The following is a 19,984-nucleotide window of genomic DNA, read 5'->3' as shown; positions in this document are numbered from 1 at the left end:
GTGATTGGAGGCATCTGGTTATTTCTTCCTCGGATAGTTTCAGGTGGTTTGTTTCTGATTTTATGTAAGTTTGTTTGCCGGTTAGTTCACCTTGTTTGCGGAAAACTTGGGTGAAAAATTTGTTAAACAGAACATTTTTGTTCATTGTTTACTGCTGTTTCAGTTGTGTCCGGTGATTGATTAAGGAACATTTCGTCTGGTAGGGAATGCTTTTTGTGTATCGATTTCAAGTATTTCTGAAGATCAGACATGCGGCGGCTCTTGAATACTTTAGCTTCGAATATGGCTTGATCCATTTTGATTTCTTCGTTTAGGCTTTTTTCAGCTTTTTTGATTTTCAGGAGTAGCGAGAGTGAGTTTGCTTTTGCGTATTTACGCTTCATTGTCGCGACTATCTTCATTTGATGTGAGGTGGATGATCTAAACCAGGGTGGAATTTCTGCCCTGTGTTTGGTGACTCGGGGTATTTTTTCGTCGATGATGTTCTCGAGCCATTTGTACCACTGTAACAGTAGGACGTCAATGTTGCTGTAGCAGTATGGTGTAAATGGCTGGCTGACGATTTGTTTGTTGAAATCATCCCAGTCGGTTTTCTGGTATGCGCGTTTAATAGCTGGGGTTGTTATTTTGCTCGAAGTTGGTAGGGACAAATAAGTTTTGTATGCGTTATGATCGGAACACTTTTTTCCGTTTGATGAGTATTGTGCTTCTAGTGCTGAGTCGATAGCCGAACTTAGCACAAGAGTCGGGTCAGTGGCAAGGAATACATCGAGGCTCCTGCCTTCGTGGCACGTGATTAGCTGATGTAGATCGTACTTTTCTAGAGTGTCCAGTATGTTGGCTTCGTATTCGTCGTTTGAGTTTAGGCTGTCCCAGTTTGCTTCTGCAAGATTTATATCTCCGGTTAGGATGAGTTGCGATGAGTTGTCACCAAGCGAGTCGTGAAGCTGTTTTAAGACGTCTTTTATGTTGTCGGGAGATGCTCTATACGGGCTGTTTTTGGGGGGATTGTAGAAGCAGCAGATTACTATCTGCTTCTGACGAGATTTGATTTCGATGGCAGCACATTCTAGTTCGGTTTTGAGTTCTATTCTGCTATGAGTTAAACCTTTCACTTCAATGAGGACTCCGCCGTGCTTAGTGTTCTGACCCGTATTGGGTCGATCTGTTCTGTGTATTGTGTAGTTTGATAGAAAGAGGGCCTGGTCTGGTACTGCAGTTGTGAGCCATGTTTCAGTTAGACAGATGATGTCGTAGTCGTTTGTAAGAACTGCATTTGCCAATGTCATGCGTCTACTAATGTCTAGCAGGCTCCTGACATACAGTCCAGTTAGGGGTCGCGGAGGCGCTAACAGGCTCTACCTTTTGTATTCGTACCTTAATACTGAATTAAGGTACGAATTCTGTTACCCAATAAGGAGAGTCTTTCCGCATCCAAGGACATTTATTTTGTTAAATCAATTATTTGATTCGTCCTCGTAGTAATTTATGTTTTTTCTTGTTATGTTATATAACCATTGCGTAATATTGTACACTAGATTCTTATACAATCAGTTCTGCAACTGCATAAGTATATTGAAACAATAAAGTGTCCCCTCTCTCTCTCTAGTCTTACAAGCTCGCAATACTTTGGCGCGACTGCGGTAGTCACCATTTTGTTGTTTATGTTGTTTGAACAAAGAACAATTCTCGGTCAACCCACTTTGTAAAACAACTAGCAGGCCCGCTACAGGTAAAGCTGCTCCTTAAAATTATAACGTTCTTCTTTAACAGAAAAACGGGTAGGATTGATGGATGGTTATCTGATTGTAAGAATGGCTGGATGGATCGATGGATGTACGACAGGATGGCCGGCCGGATTGAAGGCAAGCTGGATGGACGCATGGGTGGCTGTATAGATGGATGGCTTGAGTGAATACTGAATTAAAGTACGAATGGTTGGATTTATAGATGGGTTGACGGATGACTGGTTGGATGAATGGCTGAATTGAAGGATGGATGACCGGTTCGTTGGCATGGCTACAAAGAACGATGAAGTATAAAATAAATGGCTTCGACGTGATTCGAGCCTGCCCTCGGACACCGAAGTATTTATGTCGATAGCCATACAGACTTGTTCCGTCGAGCTTACAAAAACCAAACACTAGTCTTTCATAAATTGGAGAAAAGATGCTATTAAACTGCCAATTATATGCAACATAAATGCGACAACGAGCAAATTTTATCGGCGAGTTGGGTTGAAAAAAAAGTATATTTCAGAATCAGACACTGTGTTTACTAGCTCGTCATATACAAAAAGAAAAAACTCCCTGCCAAAAGAAATAGGCCCAAAAAAATTATGAAGGCAAACGAAGTCCGACAATTAAATTTTTCGTTTCGGAAAAAATATCTCCTGGCCGGAATCGATCCCATGAACTTTGTCGTCTCAAACATAGTCGCCACGTTGCATTCACCAAACAAAAAGAGCACCGGAACGGTCGGACCAAGCTATACTACTAGAGTAACATGAAGGTTCCCGCAGACGATTCCTGTTAACAAGGTTTCTAACGGTAAGTCTTGTAGTCGGTTGCAATACCCTTACTATTCGCAAGGGTAATCTAGGCTCCAATCAATTTTTGATTATCGAGGCAGAAACTAACCTAAACTCATCCATTTCCTCAAATGTACTTCTTTCTGAAACAGAGAATACACACAGGAACGCCTGCCCAGATCTGATATAGTTGTCTCGAATAACCGCATAATCTTCCTGACCAGCAGTATCAAGAATATCAATAGCCACTTCAGACCCATCTTCCATTTTCATTGTTTTACGGTAGCTATCTGCTTTTGTTGGTTCGTAGTCCGAAACGAACTCATCGTACATGAATCTCAATGTCAAGGCAGACTTTCCTACTGCACCAGGTCCAACAATGATGACTTTATACGTGACCTGCTTAGCTCCGCCCGATTTATCACCACCTTCTCCCATTATTAAACTCTGGAATAAAATATCAATCTAGTTTCGTGTGCTCCAAACGCTAATAACTTTGCAATATACAAATAAGTGCAACATTAAAGATTTTTTGTTCTTTTCTCTAGAAGCTAATCAAAAGGTCAAATGTATCATGGCAATCGATGCTAATGTCAGGAGTCTCTTCATACATATTCCAGTCAAAATCCAAAAAACATTTTCTAAACAAAAGAGTAAGGAAAGAAATTGATAAAATGATGGAAAGTGACTTGATGGAGCCGTCGAAGTCTCCGTTGGCTTGCGGCGTGTTCATGGCAAAGAAAAAAGTTTTGTTGTGACTTCGGCTATTTGAACGCAGCAACGATGAGATGAATGTCCGATGCCACGCATTGACGAGAGACTCTTTGAATTAGAAGACGCAAAATTCTTCACGACGTTGGATTTCGGCTCTGCACTCATTGGAGAAACGTGGAATTCTGCTCTCTATTCAAGCAAAAACATCTACGAAAACAATCTTCATCAGTAAAAAAAATATCTTATGAGTAGAACATAGAAAATAATCTGTTTGAAGAAGGCGTGATCTTATTCAATCAAACAAGTATGAAAGCATGTAAGAGAGAGCGAGAGAGAGAGTTTAGGCTTCTGTGTTTTACACAAGTATTTTTGCACCCATCACTTGACGGCTGAGCTGACTTTCTGCACCGGGTTGCAAAGTCCACAGTTGCATATAAAAGCCCAGGAACATAAGTTGAATTCAGTGTATATTTTGTAGAAGTAATTCCAGTATCATTTTGTTAGGTATGTGTGACATTGGACCAGAATGGTCAAAAGCCAATTTCGCATTCGAATTTTTATGGGAACATCTAACTGGGAAGATTGATGGTTTTGATAAATTAATGACGCTAATTGAACGATCAGACAAATCGGGAAGGGTTAGTTTTGACTGACATGCTAATTTTCAAAATTTCAATTTGGATGTGAACGACACGTAACCTTTTGCCATTTCGCACACACTGAAATTGCGAAAGCAGAACAACAGTGGTCTGTGACAACAACTACGAAAAAACTGCAGAAGATTGAAATTGTGGTTAGAAATTGTCAGAAACCACTCCCAGTTGTAACGGTTGTGCCGCTACAGTCGTTACCGAGCAGTTCACAAGAACCAGGAAGGGTGTTGGGACGAAGTGTCCAGCCTTCCGAGAAGAAATAAGAGTGTTATTTCTCCGGATTCCAGAATCCGGAAAGGTCTCGGGATTCGAACTTGATTTGCTTTATACAAACTTTTAGCTTCCCGGAATGTCTTGAGTTGAATTTAATTAATTCCAAATTCGTTTTCAGATAATGAGAAGCTCGGAGTTGGGGGAAGGTGAAGAAATTTTTGCTAAAAAGTAAATTTCGAACGTTTTCGCAATTATGTGCATCGTTAGGATTTTTTACAATATACAAATCTATATGACGATAAAACATCAATTTACAAATGTTATTTACAATAAATTATATACAATTTGGTTCTAAACCATCGTGATAAAAAATTAGCCAGTCACAGTTGACCTCTAAATTACTACTAAGATTAAAATACTTTTAACCTCTAAAATTGATTATACATTTTAAAATTAATTTGTCTGGAAGTTTCTGAGTCATAATTTCGATTTAGACATGTACGTTTTAAATAAAAAACCAAAAATAATTTGGGACAAATTTGTCAGTGTTAACTCCCTGCTCCTAAACTCATCGCGCGTGTTCAAGCCCGGTTTCTCTTTCCTGAAATGTATTGCCTCTAGCGTTAGCAATTGCAATTTTGTATGGTTGTTTGACCTATCTATAATTTCCCAACTAAGATCTGCGCTACTTCCCTCAAGTTGGCATTGCTGAAAGCGGAGGCCTACCGGTGAGTCTGCTTTCTTATGTTCCTCAATTCTAGTGGTCAAATGTCGAACAGTTTGTCCGACGTAGGTGGAAGTGCAACCACTACATGACAGTTTATAAACCACTCTTAACTTGAGGTCATTAGAAAATGCTGACTTCAGTGATGGTAAACATGATTCTAGTTTTCTGGTGGTGAAAACCACTTGAACGTTAGTTAATTTTCGTAACCTGTTAGCAAAACATTGGCTCTGGTTACCTCTATATTGCACCATCAGCCTTGGGTGCTTCCCATCCTTTGGTGATTGAACTGACAAACACCTCTAACTATCCATGGGCTTTCCCTTGCCCTCGATGATCTTGCACAAGGCGTCTGAAGCCACCTTTGCGGACCAAATTTCAGGGTACTGATTTGTCAGCCATTGCGCCCTATTAGTTTCCATAGCCTTATCAAATTGCTCCCAGCTAGACGTACTCCTAAATACCCTGTGTACAGTGCCTTGGATAACGCTACGCGTATACTGAGTTGGGGCGCAGCTTCTATAGTTCAGTCTAGTCCCTGTATCTGTTGGTTTTTGATACCAACTGCAAGTTACACGCCTACCCTGCGATACATTTATGTTCAAACTGAGGAACGGCAAATTCCACTCCGAATTAGTTTTCTCTAGAGTGAACTGCAAATTTGGATGAAGAGAATTGGCGTTATCGAGAAGACAACTCGGCTCCCCTCTGATTGTTCTAACAATGTCATCTACATGCCTGAGGAACAACTTCACCTGGGGGTATCCTTCTCCATGTTTTTAACTCGGCAGCAGCTTTCACAGTACCTGACTATTTCGGTGATTGATGCGTATATGTCATCGTATTCGTATATTTTTCCGCTTTTTAGATGATACCAGTTTCGGCAACTCTCGTATTCAACCCCCTTTGATCTATATGTGATTTTCCTGCTGCAACATGGGCACAAGCCGTTATTGTCATTAATTTGCTGTACCTCCGTTCCCACCGGTATTTCTTGTCTTAGAGCAAACTCGTGCACTTTCAGCCATAGGTTTACCAGAATTACAGCGAAGAACGCGCTCATTGCTAAACCATCAACTTGTACATACCATGAATCAGCAAAATATTGGCTCTGATATTTGGGGGAAGTGCTGTTCCATCTTCGATGGAGATGATGAATTTTATCTACTGAACAAAAACAAAAGTAATATAATATATAAGAAGTAGCCCTGTTTTAGGGAGTGACCTCGTGATCTGGGGATACTGAGACCCAGCCATGAGCTCACTATTTTGCATATAATTAAATTATTCAGAGGGTTCTGATCGAAGCTGGAAAAAGTAACGTTTTTTTTGTCGACCCGATGTTAGAAAGACCACCAAAAGAACTGGCTTTGGTATAGACGATGAAAAGCATGTAGAGCTGTGATTAGACGCTAGCCAGTCGTTTTGGAACCTAGCTTTATTTTCCGTCGATATGTATTTCCGGGCGAATCTTACATAGATGTTTTTATGGCGCTCCTGGGTGTTATTCTTTTTAACATCATGGTCGGCAGAACTGTTAACGAGGACTCCGCGCCGAGCGGATAATAATAACAAGGCCCTAACCACCGGGGCGGAAGGGTAGTTTGGAACGCGGAAGCCTTCCGGATTCCCGTGAATAGTTTTTAAACCTAGTTAAGACCGAAATTTTGCGTACCAGGACTGGTGGGTGGATTGGCCGTCCCAGCGTTCCTTGAGAGGTTTGTGACCAAAAACACTTAAAGAAATTCAAAAAACCGAACCAAAAGTGGTATAGTACCTAAGAAAAAATAAAACACAAATAAATAACCGATAAAAACAAAAACAGTTAAAAAAGTATAAAATTAGTAGAAATCAGAACCCCACACGAGATGTGATCCGACCCTCCCGATTATTTGAGTATTTAAGCACGTTAATGCTAATTTGCGCTCAATCCGGAAGGGTCTCGGTATCAGAGAAGAAGTCTGATCCGGCAAGCAGTGCAAGGAGCGATAAGAATGGCCCCAAGGATAACAACAATCGACTGATGGGTATCGTTAACAAGTTTTGTATCCCTTTTGGTACAAAAAGTAGGATATTAATCTGCGGGGGCTCGAGAAAGACTGCACTGAAGTGACCCTTCACCGAACTGCGAACTTCCGAGCTAAGCATCTTAACTCTGATTGAACAAATCAGGATGGGTATTACTATTTATACAGCCTATATTAATATTCCTATACCGTTTTTCAAAGAGAAACCCAGTAAGCAGACCGGTTTTTAGGGTCAAAACATCGCTATTTTGACCCCCCACAAATCGTGATTTTTGATATTTCGATTTTTTTTTGTAAAGGAAAAAGCGTTAAAATAGTGTATTACATCGTAACTGTACAATTAAAATAGGTAGAACCGGTTGAGTTTAGTTCAGAAGTGGTTGGTACTAATTGGGTACAAAAAACCGAACTTTCTTGATTTTTCAATTAACGGAACGCCACAAAACAAAAAACAATTGAAGTTTTCGAGTAGGACAGTAAAAATTGTTGTTCGGACAATGTTCACTAGTGAATCGACAGGTTTCAAAACCCGTTTGCTGATAAATTTCCGGGTTACAGAAAAATCGAACTTAATGTGTTTGATTTAGTGGATTCATCAATCCGGAAGGGTCCAAATAGCATTGACTTTGGATATTTTTTTCAGCTGGAGCGTTTTAGACCGGTTATTTTTTTGCATTGAAATAGCAGACTATAGGCCTTTTGAGCTCGGATTGAAACTTTTTAGGTAGCAAAGATCAGAATTGCGAAAAAAGTTAGGCGGAACCTATAAGAGAGAAATTTTTTTGATTTTAGAAAAAAGACGTTTTGGTTAATAACTTTGGAACAACTGGGCAGATCCAATTGATCTTGGTACTAATAGATCAGAAATTAGGTGAGCTTACTCATAAAATCTGTAATTATTCGAAAAAAGAGAGGTGAAATTTTTCTAAGATAGTTTTTTCAAACTCACTAAATCGGGAAGGTAGACCCTTCACGTTTTATAAATTTTTTTTGAAAAGCCCTTATACCCCTACCAAAGGGTAGTAACGGTTGAATAAGGCAGTTTTACGCAATTTTAGACCAAAAAAGAAGGCTGAGAACCTTAAACTAGAAAACCATAGTCGAGTAGAAACTAGGCTAGCGATAAGACCCTTCACAGATAAGGTGAATTGACATAAGAGGCTTAGCTTCAATCCAGAAGGGTCTTGGGAAAGAAAATAGCAGCACCGAACAGGGAAAGCTCTTTCTTTAGAAATAAGTTCAAATAACACATTGCGACTGACTAAAGTACAAAACACATACGTCTTTCATTGAAAACATTGTCATTATTCTTCATTTTTGGTTTTAAATTATATCTTACAACTAATAATCGTGTATTGTCAATAAATTCTATACACGCTGTACTGTGATAACATACAAGGATTCCTGGTCACTATTTAATTTGAACTTTTGGAATTTTTTGTGTTGTGTTTTTGTTATCAGTAGTCAGACTACAAGGACACTAGCAATCGAATTGAGTGTATAGGCAGTATGAAGTGATTAATTGAAAATGAGTCTAGACAAGTCATGGATACCCAAACCAAGTGATAGCTCCAGCAAATTCATACCAGAGAAACAAAGAAAAGCAATGACCGACCGTTTTGTGGAAAGGATCACACAAACGCGGACCGACAAAGAAAAGAAAGTTTCAGGCAGAATGGTTGAAACCATTAGCCAAAATTCCTCAGAGAGACAAAAAGCAATGTAGGAAGTATAGGTCCATCCGGACCCTGCCATTGATAAGAACCGGGAGGGACATGGACCGGAAGGGAGAAGAAACAGAATAATGGCGAGTCAATCTACTCCGGTGGAACAAGGCCAAGAATTTGCCACTTCCACCGGGACTATGGACCGAGAAGAGATGTCGGAACTGTCCGACATCTCTACTGAAAAAGTGGCGACTACAAGATCACCCACAGACAACACCATGATGCTTGGCGTGACGGAGAAACCGGCAACGTCCTCATCGTTTTCAGAAAGAGTGAAGGACACTTTCGGAATTTTTTTCCATATACCATGGGAACGGGTACAGGCGATGAAGCAGAAACCCAAGAAGAAGAGGAGGACGATGACGAGCAAGATGACTTCGGATCTCAAGTCAGCCTCAATAGTTCGACTCAGGAGAATGATGCATACACTGATAAAGAAACTGGCTACATGGACCAATTTGGTGTAGTGAGGACAATAAGCAAGAACACAAACGGACCAAGCCAGTCAGGAGACTTTGTGACCATGACGAATTCAGAGATACGAACTGGGAAAAACGGAAACACAGGGTTATGTAAACCACCTGCGAATCCAGAAGTGGATCATGAAGCGACGTCCAGGCAGAGAATCGAGACCCGAGTCTCGGTCAGCACCAAGCTACCTGGGACAGACAGGGTAACACTGCCACTTGTGACGCTATTAGTGGATAACGGAGCATCAATCGAAAAAGCCTTGACCAACATTGTGGGCAGCATAGGAGAACAGAATGAAAAGATGTCCTTAAGAATGAGTGAACTATAAAAGAGAAAAAATCTGCGGGAAGAGATCAACCGCAACAGACAAGAAGTCAGTAAAAACGGAGAACGCTTGAAGGAGAGAACGATTAAGAGACGACATGGAGAAGTTGAGAATTCAACAAGAGCAGACTCTTTGGACTCTTGACACGAAGATAGATGCGATGATGGAGAGGCGAAATCAGGCTACAATGGAAAGGTTGGACGGATTACTAGGCAGCAGGAGTGGAGCAAAAAATGGGGAATCGAACTTGGGAGAACCCAGCAGGGAGCCGAGGGTGAACTTTAATGAACAACCGAATAGGAGAAGGATACATGGATCCACTAGAGGAAGAGGCAGCTCATCCAGGTATGCCACGGGGGACAATAGGCTACGGGGCCCAAACATCAGAGGAAGTTGAACTGTCAACAGACCGACCTCAAACGAACGACCGACGCCAGATACACATGCGACTGGGAGATGTGATTCCCGGAACTGGATTCATGCGAATCAAGGAAGAAATCATCCCAGCAATTCGGACAGGAAGGAAAATCCAGAGACCCTATCAGGGGGCAATGATACTCAAGCGGGGCTTTCAAGAGACGCTACATCAATGGCTACAGCCTTTGAACCTCTGAACATGTCTTTGGAAACATTCCTAACGAGGTTATCTAGAACTAATGAACGCAGTGAAAAGTCCAGAAGGGTTTTTAAGAAACTAAGATGCTATAAAGATGAATCTGATGGCTGTATTGATACCTGGATTCGGGTAATGGAACTGCATTTTAAAGAGGAGGACTTTTCAGAAAAACAAGAATGCAGTGCGCTCCCCAGTAACCTGGAAGGGACAGCCCTAAATTGTGTAATGGCCAAAAAGCAATACCAGCGGGATACTGCTGAGAAAATCTTTGAAATCTTGTTAAATCGTTTTGGCTCAGGAGTACAAGGACACCAAGCAATCATGCACTTCCAGAAACGGAGGCAACGTGAACACGAGACGATAGACAGCTTTCTAGACAATTTGGATATGTTGAGAAGGCGTAGCCAACCAGATAAGTCGAACAGAAGGATGAACCTGGCAGTAGCCTCAAAATTCATCGATGGTGTGAAGAATGATGAGCTTCGAACAATGTTAGCGACACATTACACACCACTCTCAACCAATGCGCCATCACCAGAGGAGTTGAGACTCAAGTCAAAATCATATCTTTTGCTGACGCCTCCATCGAGATCTGGATATTACAAAAACAATTATGACAATTTAAACAATGGACCAGCAAACTAAGGAAACAACTGGTACAAACCAAGGGACGATATGGACAAGAGACGCTCTTGTGCAAATTGCAGTTCGACGGACCATCATGTGCCAGCATGCCCAACTTACAAACAGTGCAGAAAAGCAATAGGCTTTAGCCTCGAGGATGAAGATGCATCAGAGGTCAATCATGAAGGTTTCATGAGAGGAGTAATTGCCAAATTCGGCCCAAGGTGTTTCTTTTGTAACTTGGAAGGTCATTTTAAATCGGATTGTTCACAATTTTGGGATGCTGTGGCAGACATCAAGCACCCAAGGCATGAGGAAGTTTTATCGGGTGTGAAAGCCAGCAAGGTTTGCTCGTTGAATGAAGCGGAGGCACGCAGAAAGGAAAAACCGCAAGAGGTGGCAACGAAGAAGAAGCAGTCAGTAACGAAAGAGATACGTGAACCGGAACCGGTGACTGTGGCAGATGACTTCAAGATCGATTACAGGGCAGCCGCGAGGGATGCTTTAAATAGAACCCAGCAGGAGTTGGTGACAAAAAAGATCAAACAAAAGGTGAAGCTCGAACTAGAGAATGAAAAAAATCAGGAAAAATTAAACGTTTTTGAGGCATCAGAGATAGAAAAAACGAAAGCACCAAGCAGTTTGAGCATAAAACTAAATGTGATCTCTGGACAGAGGTTCGGAATGGTGCCACAAGGAAGCAGAATACAGTCAATAAATTCAGTTGCGGGACATCAGGTGACCAGAAACCTAACTGAACCCTCAGAGTTCACAACGATGCGTTTAGACACATATGCAGATAATCTGAGACAGGTAGAGCCACGTACTGAGTCGAGGGCTGTACGAGCGTTGTTGACAACGGGTGGCCCTCGAACGAAGAAACTCCACGAGCGCTACGTGGAAGTCTATGGACCTCATCAAGTGATGTTGAACGTTGACGGGATAAGTATCTACATTAGGACCTACGTCACAACAGATAGCGACCAAATAAGGCAGATCTATTTGGGACAGGAAGAACTTAAGGTCCGCAGAATTGGCCGTGATGCCATGATGGAGCAGGATGCATTACACATAGGGTACGAGTCAGATGTGACTGCACATCTGCTAGATACCAATGGGAAGAAAATTGGAGTAACAGGACTACTGGATACAGGAGCAAAACTAAGCGTGATGCCAATAAAATCATGCGAAAGAATGGGCTTCACGAGGGAAGATCTAATTCCAACGAACCTCAGATTGGCGGCCGCCAACCGGGAAGCAATCTACGTGGCCAGGAGGACACCAATAACGGTCTTTCACATGGGAGGACGTTATCTTTCGATGAGCTTCCTGGTGGTTGAGAATTTAGACGACTCAAACTAATTCATCCTGGGCCGTGATTTTTTCCGGAACTTCGATGTGATGATTGACTTGAACAACGTTCTAATAAGGATTAAAAAGCCGGACTGGAAGTATGTTAAGAAACCAATTAATAGAATAATAACAGATGAAAACAAAGTACGAATCTTTTTAGATAAAAAGGTAAAACTACAGCCGGGACAAGCTGTAATAGCAATTTTTAGAATGAGAAATTTAAATTCGTTAAGTGATAGTGAACAGGTTTGTTTGGTACCCAACCCAAATAGTCAAAGCTCAGTGATTTTACGCCGGAGCTTTTCCGTAACACGAAACGGGCTGTGTGCCAGTGTGTTGTTGAACACACTGGACACCTCTTTTACCATCCAGCTTGGAAACAAACTTGATTACGATTTGCCGATGAAAACCGACTATGAGGAGACACAAAACTTGAAGAGATATAGTGTAAAAGACTGCCCGAATCATGCTGTTAAAGATGAAATTTTAAAGGGAATTGATGAAGTTAAATCTATTAATAAATTGTTTTCCGTTAGATCCGAAACGGATGACGGCTTGTCGAGCTGCTCGGACTTTCCGGAACTCCCCGGAGATAGAACACTTGAGAGGGAAAAGAGGTGAGGGAAGAGATCAACCGCAACAGACAAGAAGTCAGCAGAAGCGGAAAACGCTTGAAGGAGAGAACGATTAAGAGACGACATGGAGAAGTTGAGAATTCAACAAGAGCAGACTCTTGGGACTCTTGACACGAAGATAGATGCGATGATGGAGAAGCGAACTCAGGCTATCTTGGATAGGTTGGAAGGGCTACTAGGCAGCAGGAGTGGTGCAAAAAATGTGAAATTGAACTTGGGAGAACCCAGCAGGGAGCCGAGGGCGAACTTCAATGAACAACCGAATAGGAGAAGGATACATGGATCCACTAGAGGAAGAGGCAGCTCATCCAGGTATGCCACGGGGGACAATAGGCTACGGGCCCAAACATCAGAAGAAGTTGAACTGTCAACAGACCGACCTCAAACGAACGACCGACGCCAGATACACATGAGACTGGGAGATGTGATTCCAGGAACTGGATTCATGTGAATCAAGGAAGAAATCATCCCAGCAATTCGGACAGGAAGGAAAATCCAGAGACCCTATCAGGGGGCAATGATACTCAAGCGGGGCTTTCAAGAGACGCTACATCAATGGCTACAGCCTTTGAACCTCTGAACATGTCTTTGGAAACATTCCTAACGAGGTTATCTAGAACTAATGAACGCAGTGAAAAGTCCAGAAGGGTTTTTAAGAAACTAAGATGCTATAAAGACGAATCTGATGGCTGTATTGATACCTTGATTGGGGTAATGGAACTGCATTTTAAAGAGGAGGACTTGTCAGAAAGACAAGAATGCAGTGCGCTCACCAGTAACCTGGAAGGGACAGCCCTAAATTGTGTAATGGCCAAAAAGCAATACCAGCGGGATACTGCTGAGAAAATCTTTGAAATCTTGTTAAATCGTTTTGGCTCAGGAGTACAAGGACACCAAGCAATGATGCAGTTCCAGAAACGGAGGCAACGTGAACACGAGACGATAGACAACTTTCTAGACAATTTGGATATGCTGAGAAGGCGTAGCCAACCAGATAAGTCGAACAGAAGGATGAACCTGGCAGTAGCCTCAAAAATCATCGATGGTGTGAAGAATGATGAGCTTCGAACAATGTTAGCGACACATTACACACCACTCTCAACCAATGCGCCATCACCAGAGGAGTTGAGACTCAAGTCAAAAAATATCTTTTGCTGACGCCTCCATCGAGATCTGGATTTTACAAAAACAATTATGGCAATTTAAACAATGGACCAGCAAACTAAGGAAACAACTGGTACAAACCAAGGGACGATATGGACAAGAGACCAATCTTTTTAGATAAAGAGGTAAAACTACAGCCGGGACAAGCTGTAATAGCAATTTTTAAAATGAGAAACTTAAACTCGTTAAGTGATAGTGAACATGTTTGTTTGGTACCCAACCCAAATATTCATAGCTCGGTGATTTTACGCCGGAGCTTTTCCGTAACACGAAACGGGCTGTGTGCCAGTGTGTTGTTGAACACACTGGACACCTCTTTTATGGTCCAGCGTGGAAAGAAACTTGCTTACGATTTGCCGATGAAAACCGACTATGAGGAGACACAAAACTTGAAGAGTTATAGTGTAAAAGACTGCCCGAATCATGCTGATAAAGATGAAATTTTAAAGAAAGTTGATGAAGTTAAATCTATCAATGAATTGTTTTCAATTAGATCCGAAACGGATGACGGCTTGTCGAGCTGTTTGGACTTTCCGGAACGCCCCGGAGATAGAACACTTGTGAGGGAAAAGAGGTGAGGGAGATTTGAAATCATTAAGGGCGGTTTTAAATCGGAATGCGGACGTATTTTTAAAACATAAAGCAGACATTGGTTGCTGTATTTTCGTCGAACACAAAATAGAACTAGAGGAAGGCGCCATTCCTCATAGGGAAGGCGCAAGGCGAATGACGCCTCATAAATCGGAAGCGTGCCGAGCGGAAATAGAAATGTTGCTCGAATACGACATGATAGAACCCTCAAAGTCGCCTTGGGCTTGCGGGGTAGTCATGGCGAAGATGAAGGGGGGCAGCTTAGCTTCTGTTGCGACTTTCGTTACTTGAACGCAGTGACAACAAAAGATGCGTACCCGATACCGCGAATAGACGAGAGCCTCTAGAAACTTGGTGAATCCAAATTCTTCATCACAGTGGACCTGGGTTGTGCCTTCTGGCAGGTCCCTCTGCGGAAGAAGGACAGAGAAAAGACCGGATTCGCATGTGAATTGGGGTTGAACCAGTGGAAGAGGGTGCCCTTCGGCTTGTGCAATGCCACGGCCACTTTTCAAAGACTAATGGCTCAGGCTTTCACCAGAGTGACGAAGAAGCACGGGAACTTTTTGATGTGTTACGTGGATGACGTGGTCATAGCATTATCTACCTTGGAGGACCACATTGATCGATTCGCTGAGGTATTTGGCTGCATGAAAAGCGCGGGTTTGAAATGCAAACCATCGAAATTTGAAGTCGTCAGAGATTCAATCAAGTATCTAGGAAGAATGGTGGACAGGCATGTTGTGAGGCCGGACCCGCAAGCAGTAGAGGCTGTGTTGACATGGAAGGCTCCCAGAACGGCCAAACAACTCATGAGCTTCCAACGATTCGCCAATTATTACCGTGAGTTCATAAAAGGACATGCAGACAAGGTATATCACATGCAGAAGCTGATGCGCAACAAAGGAAAGAAGTTCAAATGGAACGAAGAAGCGCAAGCTGCTTTCGACAACATAAAGCGGGAAATGTGCAGGCGCCAGTGCTAGGCATGCCTACAGAGAAAGGCATGTATGTTCTTGACACAGACGCATCAGTAGTAGCCATCTCAGGAATACTGCATCAGGAGCAGGAATGGAATGTAGGAACAGTTTTCCGTCACATTGCATATGACAGTAAAGTGTTGAGTGACACTGAAATGAAGTATGGTGCACCAAAGGCAGTAATGTTTGCAGTGGTCTCATTCGTGGAAAAGTACCGCTCATACTTAGGGAGCGCTCCCTTTAAGTTAAGCGTGGACAATAGAGCGTTATCCTGGTTGAAAACGTACTCGATGGACCAGAGCTATATTGGTCGGTGGATAGTCAGATTAGACGGCTACCACAAGATAATCGAGCACAGGATGCGTGACAAAAAACAAAATGCTGACAGCCTCAGCAAGAAGACTGAGTTTTATGAAAGACTTGAACAGAAGCAAGGCAATCAGGCGGAAATCAGGGAAGGGATCTCGTTTCTGAACAAAGATACCTATGAGGCGCTTTCATTGACGAGATTGTTGGACAAATCTGGACATCCGATTCCAGGACAGCCCGAGTTACCGGTGGAAAAGGCAGCGGAAATAAAGATCTTTTCAAAGAAGGAACCGGTGCTTTTGGATCTGTTGCTATGTTTGAACCTGGTCCAACAGGAAATCTCTCGTATGAGCATAAACAGCCTCTTTTTGCTGTATAAAACGGTTCAGGTCACTCCGCAAAAGATGCGGATTCTGGGTGAATTGTTGGAGAGAGAAGTGACGAGAGATGATCCCGAGTGGGCAGCAGCCATGACATCGCTAACAGTCAATGAGAAAGTAAAGCTTATGCCATCAAGACGTCAACACGAAGAAACAGAAAAGAATTGAAGGACAATAGTTCAGCAACTAGTGTCCTCGATACCCTAAAACGTCTTGACAAGTACATCATTCAAACAAAAAAAAACAGGTGAAAGGGACACAAAGAAAACCGTCACCTTTGAGGATCAGGATTAAAAAAAAAGAGGTTGAACGAAACTTGGGGCAAGAAAGTTTGTCCGGGCAGAAGGTCGTTGATGGGAACAGGCAAGTTTATCAACAAGATCCGGGACAGGAAAGTTTGTCCGGGGAGTCAGGTGCAGAGGAAAATGTTCAAGATGACGAACAAGACTTGGAGGATAAAGTTTTGTCCGGGGAGTTCAGATGGATGGGCAGAGCGCATAAGTCTAATTCCGAAGATGAAACATGCTCAGTAACAGGTTCTTCCGTTGATGACAACTCGAGGAATTCAAGTATTGACACTTACTCAGACAGAAACTCCAGCTCAGGATCAGAATTGTCAGAGCTAGTGATCCACTCGTGCTAGTGGAGACTCGAGCAAAAGACCTGGAGAGAGAGTTACATCAAGAACCTTACAGCGATTGTTACCTGCTACGTAGCGAAACAGCCTTCGACAATGCAGCGGATGATCTAGAAACAATAGCGGTTTCGAAACGATCGATGAGTTTGTTGCCGCAGAAAGAAGTGGTCAGGACTGATCTTCAACCCTTCAGACAAGAGACAGAGCCATTGGCGAAAACTTGGTGCGTGAAGATGGAAGATGACACGCATCAGCCAGATGAAACGAATAGTCATTTGAGGGTCATGAAGACATACTTGATGGCAAGATACAGACTCTCAGGCCTACTAAGAGCACAGAAATGACAGCATGACTAGCAACTTGAAAAGGTAGATCGAAAACCCCAGACAACGGTGATCTGGAAGAAGACAGTAACCGTATTCTGAGACAGTACTTTATGCGGAAAGAGGGATGGTTATATCTGAACAAGGACGGGATCGTGGCCTGCAAGAGAAGAAAACAAGACAAAGTCCTGTACAAATTTAACGCGATAGTGTTGCCGCAACTCTATCAGACAGAACTTTTATTCAGGTCGCATGATCAGATGGGCCATCAGGGAACCGACAAAGTATACCAGAGCATACTGAAGCGCTTTGAGTGGCCTGGATTGAAAAAGGCATGCGAGAAGTGGGTAACAGCATGTCTGTCATGCCAACAGGTCAAGAATCCAAGGAAATTTCGATTTTCTTTGCAGTCGATCGAGTCATCTGAATTCAACGAGGTGGTGCAGATTGACCACCAGAAAATATGCATGAAAGATAGTGGGAATAATCAGGTCATGGTAATGATAGACCACTTCACGAAGTATGCATAACTACTTCAGCAGAAGGTAAGTGCGATCATCTAATCAATACGTGGATAGCAAGACATGGTTTTCCGATGACATTTCAATCGGATAACGGAACAGCTTTCGTGGGAGAACTTACGAAAGAACTCATGAGACGTTCACAGGTGGCTCAAGCTCACTCCACGACATACCGTCCCCAGTTGTTGTCGATGCTGACGGTATATTGTTCCAGGTACATGGCCGATTGGGACAGATATCTTCCACAGGTGATGGGAGCTTACAACAGCACACAACTCTCCACCAGTGCAATTAGTCCCCATATGATGTTAACTGGACATGCTGGACACGAGAAGTCTTTGCCCTTGGCTTTCTCTAACCCAGAGTACGAGGGGAAGAAAACTTCACCACAAGTCTACGTGAGGGATGTGATTAGACGTCAACAAGAACTGAACGACTTGTTCAGACGGAACACTCAGCAGGCACAGGCAAGGCAGAGGAAAAGATTTGATAAGAAAGCAGCTGGTGCAAAAGCTTACTCGATAGGAGACTACGTATGGGTATTTCAAAACGTTATCCAACCGAAAGGAACGAAAAAGCACCTAAAGAAGTCGAGGGTACCCTTCATGATTACGGAAGTGCACCAGGAGGGACGTTTTCATAGAATGAGTACTGGCCGAGCCGCTCACTACGAAAACATTCAGCCACACAACCCGTCGACAGAAGACTTGTGTATACCTGCATACATGGAAGAGGGGGATTATCTGATGATGAAACCTGCCTGTGAGGTCAACGAGAAGATCACCAAGGAAAAGAATGATGGGAATGAGGTCGTAGAAGAAGGGTCAAGTCCGCCACTGGACGTATATCCCAACGAAGTGATTGATGCAGACGAAGAAACCTTACCCTACGCAGAAGAGAACTGGCAAACCCCGAACAGATGGATGTGCCCAAGAATTTGGAACCAGATCTTCCGTTTACCATGCAGACTCGACAGAGTGACAGGACAAGATTCAAGAAGAAATACAATCCTTACGGAGATGATTTCGTAGTGGACAGAATGGACCTGAAGAAGATAGTAGAAGAATTTGTGGGTCTAGAAGAAATAACCGTGTCGCAAAACATCGTCATAGTCGATGACCGGTCGAAGCCCGAGGTAGAATTCGACGACGAGCAACAGCAATCCTATGAACAAGACTTAACGAATCTGCGTGTCTTGGAATGGCTGAACGAGATGACTTCGGACCCAAAGGAGACCAGTGTCACGATTCAAGATGTAGACCGTGAGGGCATGAAATATATAAAAACCGAAAGGGATGATCCTTCCTGGGCTGCCCAGGAAGGGCAGTTGCCCTTTCCTGCATCCAACTTCGATTTAATAACTGGTATGCGATCGACGGGGACGTCGTTGGTTATTTTGTTCGCGTAGTGGGGGTGCTACTCACCCACACTGAAAAATGATTAATAAAAATTAAAAATAGCAAAAGAAAAAGGTGATCTAGAAGCAGAAATTGGACATAGGGAGAGTAGGTGAGTCATATTTTAATTTGCCAAATGAGTACTCAAGTAGCATAATTTTGACAGATAGTGATTTTATACTCACAAATAGAACATGTGTGATAGCGATCACAGCGGAAAAGAGTTTTAAGACAGCATTAGCAGCGGATTTTTCGAGAGAATATAAAAATAGAATTCCTATGGAAGCAAAGACCAGGAATAGGAGGCGTAGCAGCCTTGCCTCCGGCGGCGTTGCAGATACCGGGAAAGTATCTATGCTTCTCGGTGACGAGGGCGACGGAGAAGCTGCACGTGGACCAAGAAAACCTAGTCTTGTCATTGACGAGACTGAGAGACTCCCTTGTGGAGAGGGAAGTGAAGGAACACTCGCTTCCAGTGTACGACCCGAACCGAGGACGATTTCATCCACGGGAGCTGTATGCACTGATACACGTAATCTTTTCTGATACCAACATGGAGTTATACTTAAATAAAAAATACTATTTGAGTATAGGCTGAGTTTAGGTTGCATGCTGGAAGGTGTCATGCTAAAAGTGTTGTGTGTGATATGTGATATGTTATGTGTTATGAGTTATGTTATTAGGACCCTGAGTAGGAAGGGACTAATGACCATGAATAACCGAATGTCGATCTTAGGATTAGAACCAAAGTTTGGACTGTCCATTCTTAGGTCGAATTCCAAAATTTTAGCAATAAACTGATTTTAATATATTTTAAGATCAAAAACTTTTCATTTGACTGTTTTGAATAAATTTTAATACAAAACTTGTGTAAAGCTGACAAATAAGATATTCGGGAACTTTTTCTAGATCCTGTTTGATTGTTTATTTATTCACCTGATTTCAATTGATCAAACTGATAATAGAATCGAATCTAGAAGAAGAAGGAAATTTCGACTTGAACGGATTGATGGACCTGGCAGAGGCATACGTAGGACCGCTGATAGATGCGATCTATCTCCGGCTGATGG

At 42.6% G+C, this 19,984-nt stretch overlaps 1 protein-coding gene across 1 annotated transcript in view; it reads right to left on the bottom strand.

The window, feature by feature from the left end:
• The window catches only part of LOC134851730 (ras-related protein O-RAL-like), a 44,042-nt gene that overhangs the window by 11,851 nt on the left and 12,207 nt on the right, over positions 1–19,984 (bottom strand). Inside the window, exon 2 of the mRNA XM_063867949.1 lies at positions 2,640–2,979. Within this exon, the coding sequence (XP_063724019.1) occupies positions 2,640–2,968 (329 nt within the window). The 5' untranslated portion in view covers positions 2,969–2,979. The remainder of the gene's footprint in view (positions 1–2,639; positions 2,980–19,984) is intronic.

This window comes from Symsagittifera roscoffensis, chromosome 7 (assembly GCF_963678635.1).
Source record: "Symsagittifera roscoffensis chromosome 7, txSymRosc1.1, whole genome shotgun sequence".
Classification (NCBI taxonomy): domain Eukaryota; kingdom Metazoa; phylum Xenacoelomorpha; order Acoela; family Convolutidae; genus Symsagittifera; species Symsagittifera roscoffensis.
Note: the sequence above shows the minus strand (reverse complement) of the source record. Positions and strands in the feature narration are given on the sequence as shown.